General features: G+C 31.5%; 1 protein-coding gene across 4 annotated transcripts in view; it reads left to right on the forward strand.

Annotated features, from left to right (window-relative positions):
• LOC106463913 (cytohesin-1-like) overlaps positions 1-13,420 on the forward strand; it is a 136,605-nt gene that overhangs the window by 92,693 nt on the left and 30,492 nt on the right. For all 4 annotated transcript variants that reach the window (XM_022391550.1, XM_022391549.1, XM_013923992.2 and 1 more), the window contains 6 exons: positions 637-701; positions 3,006-3,072; positions 5,224-5,342; positions 5,624-5,704; positions 8,072-8,184; positions 13,263-13,411. In XM_022391550.1, coding sequence (XP_022247258.1) covers positions 637-701; positions 3,006-3,072; positions 5,224-5,342; positions 5,624-5,704; positions 8,072-8,184; positions 13,263-13,411 — 594 coding nt within the window. The remainder of the gene's footprint in view (positions 1-636; positions 702-3,005; positions 3,073-5,223; positions 5,343-5,623; positions 5,705-8,071; positions 8,185-13,262; positions 13,412-13,420) is intronic.

The following is a 13,420-nucleotide window of genomic DNA, read 5'->3' on the forward strand; positions in this document are numbered from 1 at the left end:
TTTCTTATTATATTGACAAGTAATAACAAAAATTAATATGATATAGGGATGGCAATGCCAAAAAGTACAGAAACAATGTAGGGGTGAATACAGAAAACCACACTAAAATCACTACATAAATGTTGAATTCCTTTCATTTGCATGAACTTAGGTTTGAATAAAAGCATTTAAACTGAATAATGCTATTAAGTCTTACTCTGACTAATTCCCATAAGCTTGCAACATTGACATGTGGCTACTTGAATTGCGTTAGTTGGTGGATTTGATATGTACAAGTACCAATGTAGATTCAATTTTCGAAGGTCAGAGATTCAGACTGGGTGATGATATTGTTATGTCAGTATTCATGTCAAACTGAAAGCCATTCATTCGTATTAATACTATAGTATTAGACTGGAAAGTTAAGCTATGTATTTATCTTTCTCTACAGTTGTATTCAGCTAAAAGTATTGTGGCATTCAAATGACATGCTCTGAAAGTTTCATGCTGGAGAACTGCTATTTTTGATACATTATCACCACTGTTAAAGTGGCTGTTTTTGTGATGGTATTGGCTGGTTTCAAGGTTGAATTGCCAGGGGACAAATAGGATTATCAGCCTTTATGATGCTTGACATCTGTTTTTTGTCTTCTTCAGCAACTACAAGATGAAATTGCAGAGGTCACTGCAGAGATGGAGAAGCTGGAGGCCAAGGATGAAAGGTAGTCTTTTTCCTTCATAGTAATATATAAATTATATGAATGTGCTTTTCAGTAAATGAAGACTGTGCCTATATGAGGTTTGGTTTTCTATTTAAAATGTAAGATGTGTCTTCTTTTTGTAACCCAGTGGCACAGTGGTATGTCTGTGGACTTACAATGCTAGAAACTGGGTTTTGGTACCTGTGGTGGGCAGAGCACAGATAGCCCATCGTGTAGCTTTGTGCTTAATTACAATCAAACAAACAAACAAACTTTTAATAATCACACATCTGACTAATATTAAGCTGGTTTGATTTAACAAATTCTTGTACCATAATTGGGTTTCTTTTTCTGTAAATATCTGAAATACTGAACATGTAACGTGTGAAGTTTAATAACCAAATTGATTAGTTAGATTGAAATATACTTGTAGGCTCTTAATGGAATGTATTAATTTACATGTTTCAAGTTTAACTTGACCAAAAAGATACCTCAGTGAAGCATACTTCACTAAGGTGAAGTAGTTATATAATGACAACTTCTATATAACATAACTATTTAGAACCTGAATGAAAATGTTTGGTTATATATTGAAGTTTAATCATCTCTGGAAAACTATAACTATACATCCTATCTTAGGCAAGATTTGTTAAAGCCATTGAGTCAGTAGGTCATTGAGTTTTAAAACATCTGGACAAAGTTGTAGGATCTGGATCTGGTGGGGAAGTTGTTACTCTATCAACTGCTGTATTAAAAAAAGTAATTTAACCTTTAATTAATTTTAAAAATGTAAGTAATTACACAAATATGTTAATTATGAGAAACTTGTTTTACGGGTTTTTTTTCCTTTTTATTCCATATGTTCTTTAAGAGAAATAGTTTGTGAATTATCATCTTAGTGTTTTATTAGTATAGGTGTATTTCATAATTAGGGGTAAGCATTGCAAGTGTTATTTATTTCTAATTTTGGATATATCAAAGCAATTTGCCCAAAGAATTATGGTTCGTTTAAGGAAAATGACTGATGACCAATGGGAAAGGACCTGTATGGTTTCTTTTGTTTTGTACCTTCAGTGGCCAAGTATCTAAAGCTAAGTGTATTGAAGATAAAAAATTTTCTCTTCTTTGTTCCTGGTTTCACAGTGATCCTTTAGTAATTGCTTTGTTTCAGCCTTCAACATGCTATATGACTTACAGGAATTTTACCTATCTCTTATTTTGTACATATGTGCTGGTTTGGTCATGTAGTTGGTTTCCATTGTGTCAACTTTCAACATGCTATATGACTTACAGGAATTTTACCTGTCTCTTATTTTGTACATATGTGCTGGTTTGGTCATGTAGTTGGTTTCCATTGTGTCAACCTTCAACATGCTATATGACTTATAGGAATTTTACCTGTCTCTTATTTTGTACACATATGTTAGTTTCTTCATGTAGTTGGTTTCCCTTGTGTCAACCTTCAACGTGTTGTGTGACTTACAGGAATTTTACCTGGCTCTTATTTTGTAATATCTCCTGGTTTCTTCCTGTGGTTGGTTTCTCTTGTGTCAGCCTTCTACAAATTGTGTGGTGTATAGGAATTTTACCTGCCTCTTATTTTCATACATGCATATTAGTTTCTTCATGTAGTTGGTTTCTCTTGTATCAGCCTTCTACATGTTGTGTGACTTACAGGAATTTTACCTGTGAATTATTTTGTAATACCTGCTGGTTTCTTCCTGTGGTTGTTTTCTCTTGTGTCAGCCTTCTACATACTGTGTGGCATACAGGAATTTTACCTGCCTCTTATTTTCATACATGCATACTAGTTTCTTCATGTGGTTGGTTTCCCCTATGTCAGTCTTCTAGATGTTCTGTGACTTTACAGGAATTTTACTTATCTCTTATTTTGAATCTACATGCTGGTTCCTTCATGTGGTTGGTTTCCTTTTAAGCTCTTCAAGTACAATGCTATATTGTAGAGATTCTGGTTCTATATAGTTTATAGGTTATATTTATTACTGAAATATTATGACTAATTTATAGGCATTTTTAAACATTTCAAATTCTAAACCTCGATTGTACTTTTTTTAATTAAGTAAGAGTGCAAGAAAAATCATATGAAACTTTATTAGTCATAAAATTAATAACTTACTATTAATGACGGCTTTACAACTTTTATTTATTTTCACAGTGATCCTAATGCCTAAATCATTTGAATTGGTACACGTACAACAGATTAATCAATTATAATAGAAATATTTTTCCAAATTAAGTTTCTTTTTTGTTATTTAACTTTTTTAATGTTTTTTTTTTAATTGAAGTTTGGTCTTTTTTTTTCAGTAAAACAAATACAAAAACAAAACAGTTATCTATAGGGAAGAAGAAATTTAATATGGATCCAAAAAAGGTACGGAATGTTGTTTTTTATTTTATACGATAAAATATTTTTGTGAAAGAATTTTTCTCACAATATATAAGTTTAGCTGTTAGCATTCTTTATCCAAAAATTGTTCCCTTTGAAGAAAGCTATTTAAAAGAATATTTGAATATGTTATGCAAAGTGTAAGTGAAATAAGATTATGAGGATAAAACTCCAACTTCAACAGTCTAATTTGTGCATAAATTGTTTTTATTGTAAAAATGAAGTAGCAGAATTATTGTAGTAGTAATGTATTGATACTATTATTCTGATTGTTTGTACGTACGACCTTAACGCTTTATGACCGAGAACCTGCTGCATAAGCATGCGTAGTTAGAATGTTTCCCCAAGAAAACCACACATGTGCATTATTCACTCGACGACAAACAGTCTGCCTGCACCGCCAGAGAGCTGCAAAGCTCAGTGATCAAGTCACTACAATTGCTGTATGAAACAAGAAGTAACAGCAAAAGGGGAATGTAAATATACTTTACTAACCATTTTGTACAACAGAATATTAAAAACTTATGAGAGTTTTTAAAAAAGGTTTGACGTTAGGTCGTAGAATAATATTATTAGTTTATTTATCGATAGTATTAAGTGCAGTAAAATTTACTCCTAACTAAACTAAAAAAAACGTACACAGATTACAGTGTTTATTTATCTCTTTATCAAACTTAAGCCTACCGTAAGTTAAAGTTTTATAAAGTACAGCTTATATATAAGTGGATTTACACATTTCGTTGTCTACGATTACAATTCGTTTGTATTGTGCTAGAAATGTTATATTTAAAGAAGTACTGTTACGATAAAGATACTAATTTATCTCTTTATCGAACTTAAGCCTACCGTAAGTTAAAGTTTTATAAAGTAGGGCCTATATATAAGTAGATTTACACATTTTGTTGTCTACGATTACAATTCGTTTGTATTGTGCTAGAAATGTTATATTTAAAGAAGTACTGTTACGATAAAGATACTAATTTGGCCGGAAATGTTTTGCGGGTCTCTGCTAGTTTTAATTAAAAGTATTATATTACAAACTACTGAAACTAACTTTTAAGTTATTATGAACCAAGTAATAAAAACATTCTATTCTAATAATTGAGTGTTATTTTGGAGAATATACATCTAAGTTATAAGTATTTATCATTTTATAAGAATTTACATTTTCTAGATGATAATATAACAGTGTGTATATGGTATCAAGAATTAAGACCGGCTTCTGTTTCTAAGAACTCGTCAGTGAAAGCAAAGAAAAATTTGTTATAATATACCAACCACACTATGTCTGTAATATCTGGTGCTAATAAGGTCTATCACCCAATACAAGGGCTCATTGAGCCAGATGGGATACGAAAGACATAGTAGTGGTCTAGGTGCTGTATGTATCATCAGTTTACATAAACAACAACTGTTGTGATGTGAAAATAGATTATGATTTTCATGTAAGTGGTTTACAACTCATATTTTATAAGGCACAATACATTACATTTATTCTATTTTACAAGCATAAAAATGCTTATAATTCTGTCTGCTATTTGGAAGTTTGATTATATAGCAAAATTTAACATTTCTATTAGGAAAACTTGGTTTACATTTTCATACAGTTTACTCAAGGTAAGTTATGTACTATAAGATTTTAGTAATGTAAGTATTTGACAAGCCCTTGTAGTTTGTTTGCTTAATCACATAGGTGAAGGAGGAGCAATGTTAACTTAGTGACACTGAAATAAGTACAGTCCCCTATCTTTAGAAAAATAAACAAAAAAGTGAGGACCGAGCATCAATAATTAAAATCTTCTACAGTAGAGCCACATTATCACTTTAACTGTTACTGTACAAAAATAGTTATTTTTATCATGGTTATTAAATATACCCTAAAAATGACAATATTATAAAGTAGACCTAATTGATTAGATCTTGACAAACCATTATTGAGTGATATAATTTATATGAAATATAAAAAAGCTCATTGTGGGTACTATACAACTACAGAAATTATTCAAATCATTTATATATATATATTATCTGTTGATATATTAGTTAACTAACAGTTTTTAAGAAATTGCTATGCTTCAAGCATGCGAGTTATTTTAATCTTGCTGATCATCATAATGTCTGTGATGCCTTTCTTAGGGTATTGAATATCTCATTGAACATGGATTGCTTCAAGACACAGCTGAAAATGTAGCTCAGTTTCTTTATAGAGGAGAGGGACTCAACAAAACAGCCATAGGAGACTACTTAGGAGAAAGGTCAGACAGATTTGTTTTATCTGAATCTGGTTCTGTTTTTCACAAGAGAAGATAATAAAAAAATGTTTTTGAATTTTTATCATTAAAATTAAAAAAAAATGGTTTGTAGATTGTTATAACAAGAAATAAAAGTAAATATTTGCTGTAGTTCAATGTGTAGATTTTTCTTAAGTGTTTATCTAATTAACAAAAGCATATTCCCAGTTTCTGACTTTTGAGTTTTGATAAAACAGTTTTCAAGTGTTGAACAATGATTTTTTATTTCAATATACAAATTCTAGGAATGATTTCAATATGAAGGTTTTGGATGCATTTGTGGATCTTCACGATTTCACTGATTTAATCTTGGTTCAGGCATTGAGGTATTTTTATTTTATTTCTTCTTTGAATCACAAATTTTTATTTCTGTTTTATATGCTGTCCTGTTGTTTTGTTATCTTACTGTGTCTGTATTGGTATCATATCTATATGGCCAGTAAATGTACGATGAAAGAGGCATCCACCTTTTCATTGTTTGTTGATGATATTTTTTATTTTATGTAACAGAAACATTGGATACTGTTTAAGACCCTCGTGTTTGTAAATCTAATGTACTTACTCATTTTAGTTGATGTAACAAGTTTCTTTCAGTCATGTTTTTTAATGTTGATATTTTGAACAACTGTCACATATTATCTTTGGTGCATATAAGTTTTAGAGCTTTATAGTAGAGATGATATGAAGCTGAGACAGAGAACAGGTAGGTATAGAATCTATAGAACATTTACAACTGTAAGTTCTTGATGGAAAACTGGAATAGAAAAATAACAAAAACTTTGATAACCTGAGTGCCTTCTGAATGAGAAGATCTACCAATTGTCCAAAAAGAATGATTATTCAATTAAGACTGTAAATAATTGCCTTTAACCTGGAACACCTTCATCAGAACTTAAAAAATAAAATATCCAATTCACCATCATTTTACCTTATGCTCCTGCCACCATCTAAAAGTACCTTTTCCAAATCCCTCTTCTGCTTTTTTCATTTCTGAATCCATTTGTAACCTTAGATGCAGAAACCACTCAATTGTCTTATGAGAGACTGTGTTTAAACTACAACAAATTAACATAGCTAAGTCTAACTACACTGATGAAACCTAAGGATAAATTCAGATTAGCTGACCAAAAAAGTCAACAGAAATTAAAATCATCATGTTAAAGATAATCATATTCTGCCAACAGTTTTGACGGATACACAGTATCAATAATTTAGAACTTTCCTGTTTAATCTATGGTAGTTTTTGTTTCCATAACTTGTGAGACCCTCACGTTGCAGTAGGCATTCCAGAGTTACACTTGTCTTGGTGGAGAGAATTTTTGAAGAAGTATGTAGAATGCTGAAAAAAGGAATTATTTAATCTTTGATAGGTTGATGATTTAACAATTGATATGTATCAGAGCCATATGTTCAGGAACACATTTCAGACATACTACTTATCCCATCACAAACATGACATTAATCTTCTACAGATAAAACTCCAATCACAGGATGTGGCATCAAAGGTCTCTTCCTGTGATTATACTGTGACACATCAGTATGTCACCTAACACTATATGAGCAGCATGTACTTGATTCAGTTGATCAGAACCGGACTTCTGTTAACAACAGTGATTAGCATGATGCAGATGACCAATTGGCATTACTTTAGATTCATGTAGACTGGGAGGTTATATGAAGTTAAAGTTTGTTTCAAATGGATATCATGTAATGCACATGCAATAAATACTAATGTTTAGCCTGTGCAGTATGATACGTGTGCTGTTATAATGAAATGTGATGACATTAATTCTTCCACCTGAGATGTGTTATTGCATTTGTTAGCGATTACATAACTTTTCTAACATTTTTTCAGATGTAATTAATATAAAAGATCTGATTTCTTTTATTACACACTTGTTTTAAGTTACAGGCTCTACCACTAATAATTACTAGTCGGTTGTGAAAAAGAAATATTTCTGTTTTCAAAAGTATTTGTTTTGACAATTAAAAACATGCTTTACTATGTTGGGTACACTTGGCAAATGGGTGAGACACCAGTTCTAACTTGGGTTTGTGATACGAATCACGTTGCCGGTTTTATTGTTGTCACAATTGATTTTAGAACTAATGCAAATTTTGGTAAAGTAAATTAGTTTGTATGTCTAAATGTGTATTTTTTTAAATAAAAGATGATTCATGAAAGATTGTCAGTCAGGAGTGACCTTGAAGTCAATGTATAGTAAGTATCGGGGTGATGAATTGTATGTCAAAAGTTGAAACTGACTATAATCTAACAATGGTACCAGATCACAATTCCCATATGAATTGGACAGGCCTGGTGGTTTGCATGCTGACTGTAAATGAGAGAGTTAATAGTTTGTGTCTCTTTGTTGCAAAATACACTACAGGTTAAGGCCATGGGTGTATTATGAGAGTGATGGTAAAACCCTACTATATGATTAAAGTAACCCAAGAGTTCAAAGTGGGTGGTCTTGCCTAGCTGCTTTCCCTCTGTTCTTTCAGGTCCAAATTAGGAATGGCTAGTGCAGATGGTTCTTGTGTATGTCTGAGCAAATATCAGAAACAAACCCATTATGAATTTTCATATTTCAAAACTATATCATTGTTTTCAGGTGCTGATGAAATTATATATTTACAGTGTTAGGTAAAAGGAAATATTTCAAATTGATAATATTCTTATTTGTAAACAGGCAATTTCTGTGGAGCTTCCGTCTTCCTGGTGAAGCTCAGAAAATTGATAGAATGATGGAAAAATTTGCTCAAAGATATTGCCATCTAAACCCTGGTGTATTTAGTAATACTGGTAAGTGGTAGTAATATAAATCTTGTTTTCTTATGAAGTAGCCAATATGTGAATTACCTTTTAAGAAATGGCTCCACTTGGTTGATCAAGACACATGGTAGTGTGTCGTGTGGCCAAAACAATCTGCAGGACACAATGTGTGTTACTAACAGGAGTGATAGTTTAGCAATTTTCGACCTCCTGTAGCTCGGACTGTGGTAATTGAAACTATCACATGTTTTCAATGGATATGCTCTACTGGAACGTTACTTCATGTATATCTAACCAAAAACACCTTAGGTGTGAAAAAAAGGTGCATCCAAAAAAAAAAAGATTAACTGTGAGACTTAAAAGAATCAAGTCCAAATTGGCGGCCAAACTGGTAATTACATTTGTTTTACCCACCATCGTGCCCCAAGTTGATCAAAAAATACAGTCTGTCTAACTAATGAATGAATATTTGCTGTAAAATTCTTATCAATGCTATAAGTGTAGTTACCAGTTTGGTTACTAGTTTTGATTTCATTCCTTTAAGTTGCACAGTCAATCCTTTTTTGGCCATACCTAAGGTGTTTTTGATTAGAATATTCTAACATTAGTCACTTAACTTGACTGTGGATTATTTGAGTAACAGTATTGAGTTATAGTTTAAAATCATGACCAGTTCACAGATTTAGATGGTCATTTAGTAATCATATTGCATTACCTAGGTCAAGTAAGTTTTAAGTTGAATGATAATGCTTGAAAAATAGAAGCTGTATAGGCTAAAAAACAGTATGTAAATGGACATGATTTTATTTTACACTTTGATTTTATTACAAATTTTACATCACTTGGTGGCTCAACAATAAGCTTGAGAATTATAATTCTAAAATTTGGAGTTTGAGCCCTACAGTGAGCAGAGCACATTACGTAGCTCTATGCTGAACAAAAAGCAAAATAAATAAAATTTTACTTTATGGTTTTTACATCTTTTTACTGCTTGAGCTAAATTTTCAAATTTGTCAAATGGAAGAGTTAGAACAACTTTTTACATTCTATTCTGTCTACTAAAAATCACTAGATACTTAATATTTTGTAAACATTGCTTTACTTGTTAGTTACACAAACCATTGTCACAAAAGTATGTGGTAAATAACATAGACATTATAAGCTTTGTCTAAATTTAAGTTTTAATAACTTTAAGAAAATTCTTGAAATTCAATATGTACAACAAGTGAGTTCTGTCTCTTGATATTAATGTATTATTTACTCGTAACTATTTTTAATTAGAAGAAGGATAAAGGGAACAGTCTTTTTTTACATGGATACTTTTGAGTAAAGCTATGGATTTTACCTGTTTCATCTAGCATTAAGAATTGATTTGCAAATTGTGACACAGACCTGTTATGAAAAATTCATTTATAACACACAACATTTCAACAAGATAACTTGCCATCATCTGATGAAACAAGAAGTAACATGAAAAATTATATAAATAGGTCCTGGAAAGAATCAGTCAAATTTATAACACACAACTTTTCAACAGGTTAACTTGCTCTTCTGATTAAACAAGAATTAATATGAAAAATCACTTATGAATAGGTCCTGGAAAGGATTAGTCAAGTTTCACAGATCAATAGAGTTTGATTCCAAAATTACTAGGGAGTAGAACCATTCTTAAAAAAAAGATATAAATATGACACTGAGTGTTTGTGTACTGAAGGTTTATTAAATCTTATTAAAATAACTTTAATTTTTTGTACAGATGTTGTCTTATTTATTTAAAGTTGTTTTAACTAAATTCATCAATATTTGTTGTCCAGTTTTCTGTTAATATTGAAACAAAAATGAGTTGTACAATGACGTTCTGGTAAATAGATATTCAGCTTTCTTCTAGTTTACCTTATATAATAATCTTGGCATTCTCCATATTCAATTTTATAGATCACATTAAAAATATGATTATTGTCAAACTTCTCAGATAAGTGTTTTTAATTTTGCCTCAGGAGTAAGACTGAACTTCACATTAATGCCCATATTATAGAGTTTTTTCTAAGTTCTCCTTATTTCTGATATATAGAACAAGGAATAAATATCAATAGACAATAGTCCATAGTTAAGAGTTTGCAGTTATTGCAAATTCTCTTTATTCCATAAGGTAGGCCTGGTGGTTAAGGTGCTCAACTCGTAATCTGAGGGTTGCGGGTCTGAATCTCCATCCCTTTCAGCCATGGGAACATTATAATGTTCTTATCAATCCCACTATTCGTTGGTTAAAGAGTAGCTCAGGAGTTGACAGTGGGTAGTGTTGACTAGCTGCCTTCTCTGTAGTCTGTCACTGCTAAATTAGAAAAGGCAAGCATAGATAGCTTTCCTGTAACTTTGTACTAAATTCAAAGCAAAAGCAGATCCATAAGATATACAGAATAAGGAACAAATATCAATAGACAATAGTCTATGAAAGCTCTCTTTATTCCTGATATGCAGAATAAGTTACAAAGTATCAGTGGGCATCCATGAGCTAATTTTCATATCAGCTTTATTTTTCAAAATGACTGCACCCCCAACTGAACAAAAGTTCATAGATTTAAAATGAATGATCTCTGCTTGAATCTGATTCTAGACATTGTTGTTGCAAGGACTCAAGCTCACACAAGGTTTGTCAGCATCCCTGCCCTGGCTACAAAGATAGGAAATACAGTGTATCAATTACTCCCAACACTCCATACTCTCACTGGAGGTGATTCTGTCAGCACATTTACAGGTCAGGAAAAGAAAGTGGCCTTGCAGATTATTCAAGTCAAAGACTGAACAGCAGTTTGGAGCCCATGTACATCCAGAAAAGTCACAACTGAAATACATTGAAACTTTTGTGTGCAGTCTCTATGACAGTGATAGCAACAATGTCAGTGAGGCATGCTTCAACATATTCTGTAAATGTAGAAGGGCACAAGCTCATCATTTCCATCCTACTAAAGATGCTTTGTGAAAATGTATCTTGTGAGCAAAGATCCAAGCAACATTATGACAGAATGCTCTACTAGCACATCACTCCCATCTAGACCTTGATGGTAGTGTTTGGTGTGTGAAAGATGAAGATATAACAGTAGATTAGACTGGTTTACCTCCCATCCCTCTGTCCATGCTACAGTTTTTGTCATGTGGGTGATATGGAAACTTCCAAAGCTGGTAGTTTACACGTTTTCAAACCAGATTTCCTGCACAGACACTTGCTGTTGCACTAATGCCTGCAGCAACAACAAATCTTCTCTCCAGGTTAATGATAATGATCATATTGGTGGTGATATTCATGATGTCTGGTGAAAACTTGCCAGCATTGTGTAGCAAGACTATGTTTATGTGTTTTATCCATTTTGTACTATCGACAGTCCTTATATTATCAGAAATTTATTGTGTTGATATGCTATCATATCAGGCTTCATACATATAGAACAAGCTGTTGGGATGAGTTATTATGTTCTTCAAGTTTAGACAAAGAAGTTGTAAAAGGTTATCATATGCATAGTGTAGATAGTTACTATATTCAGATATATATACATATATATACATATTCTGTATGTGAGGTGTAAGTTTTTAATACTGTTTTATTGTATTTATATCTTTTTTCACATATAGCTTAGAAATGCTAGAGTATTTTTCCAGTTACAAAAAATTACAACTAATTGATATAGATAAAGTTTCTAAGTTTCTGTGTAACAAACAAGTTTCTGTGTTTTGGTATTATGTAAGGCTAACATTTCTTACGTTTAGATAGTAGGGGTAACATGATGCACAAAACACGTGTAACATCTTAAATACCTGGTCTATTCCATTCAAGTTTCCTTTAAAATGAGGCTGGGACATACGTATTTGGAGTTGATAAAATGCAGATTTAATCGCATCACTGGCAGTCATGATGAATATAAGAAAGTTGACTCTCTAAAATGGGAGTTTTTACAGGCCAGTGTTGCTGAAATTCTCAAGTTTTTATTAGATATTGTTGGATAAAGGTTCTTTTTTTAATTTTCTGATATATAGAAATGATTTTCTTGTCCACAGTAAATATAGCGAACATTTTTAAATGTTTAACATTTTTCAAAAATGTATTTTAAAACTATTTTTTATCAAGTTTTGGCAGCCTTTTATTAAAGAACTAAAACATCTAGCATGGAAACCATTTGACTCATATTCAGTGCATTCTTGTCTTTATTTGATACCAATGAACCTTTATTCACTCAAATGTGTAAAGAAACTCAAAATTTGGCTTGTCAGCTCATGGATTACATGGGGAAAATTTCTGTTTAATTCAGAAACACTTTCATTTTTTTATCAGCTGCAACTAATGATTGTGATTAAGTTGAATTAAAAACTGTCTAGTGTGAGGTAGCTCCTTTTCTATTTTTGTTTGTGGTCATGAGTCAAATTACAGGGAAAAGGCAAATTAGTATTGAGAGCGTTATAGAAGGCTTTTGTGACAAATCTACAGTCAAACCTTTGTACAAACACACTTTAAAGAAGAAGAAATATGCAATAAATAAAGCTAATTTTTCAGTGCAACTTGTAAGTAGATTAGCCAAAAAGGAGCTATTGAACTACCCATGATAATCTTTTCAATTTAGTTATATTTTTATGTAAGTTAAATAATTTAATAGCTTCAGTAATAACTTCTAATATTTTAGTAATAATTTTATTTTTCATACTATGAAACTTTGTTTTCAATGTGCTTTGTGTTGATTTTACTTTGACTGTTTTTTTCTCATTATCAGTATTTACGTATGGAATTTGAGACTAAAGTTTGCTATTATTTATTGTTTGTGATTTCAGATTTTAAACTCATTATTTCAGCATTTTACACTTTCACTGTACTTTCTTTTTGTCTATCATGCAAGAGTTGATCAGATTTTATTCAAACAAACAAATGTTTAAGGAACTTACCAGGCTTTTCACAGTACAGCATACTTTGTAAGCAACTAACATTTAATTTTAGTGCTGCTAAGGATATAAAGGATACAACACTCATAGTTGTGATAAATTTTACCGATGAAAGCAGATTTATGTTTTAAGTGCATTAAAAAGATTATCAAAAACAAAATAAACAAACAATATTGTACTTCCAGACACATGTTATGTCCTGTCTTTTGCCATTATCATGTTGAATACATCATTGCACAATCCCAGTGTAAAAGAAAAACCTTCAGTGGAACAGTTCATCAAAATGAATCGAGGTATCAACAATGGAGGAGATCTTCCACGGGAACTGATATTGGTAATGCAT

The sequence above is a fragment of the Limulus polyphemus genome, unplaced genomic scaffold, assembly GCF_000517525.1.
Source record: "Limulus polyphemus unplaced genomic scaffold, Limulus_polyphemus-2.1.2 Scaffold1515, whole genome shotgun sequence".
Taxonomy (NCBI): Eukaryota; Metazoa; Arthropoda; class Merostomata; order Xiphosura; family Limulidae; genus Limulus; species Limulus polyphemus.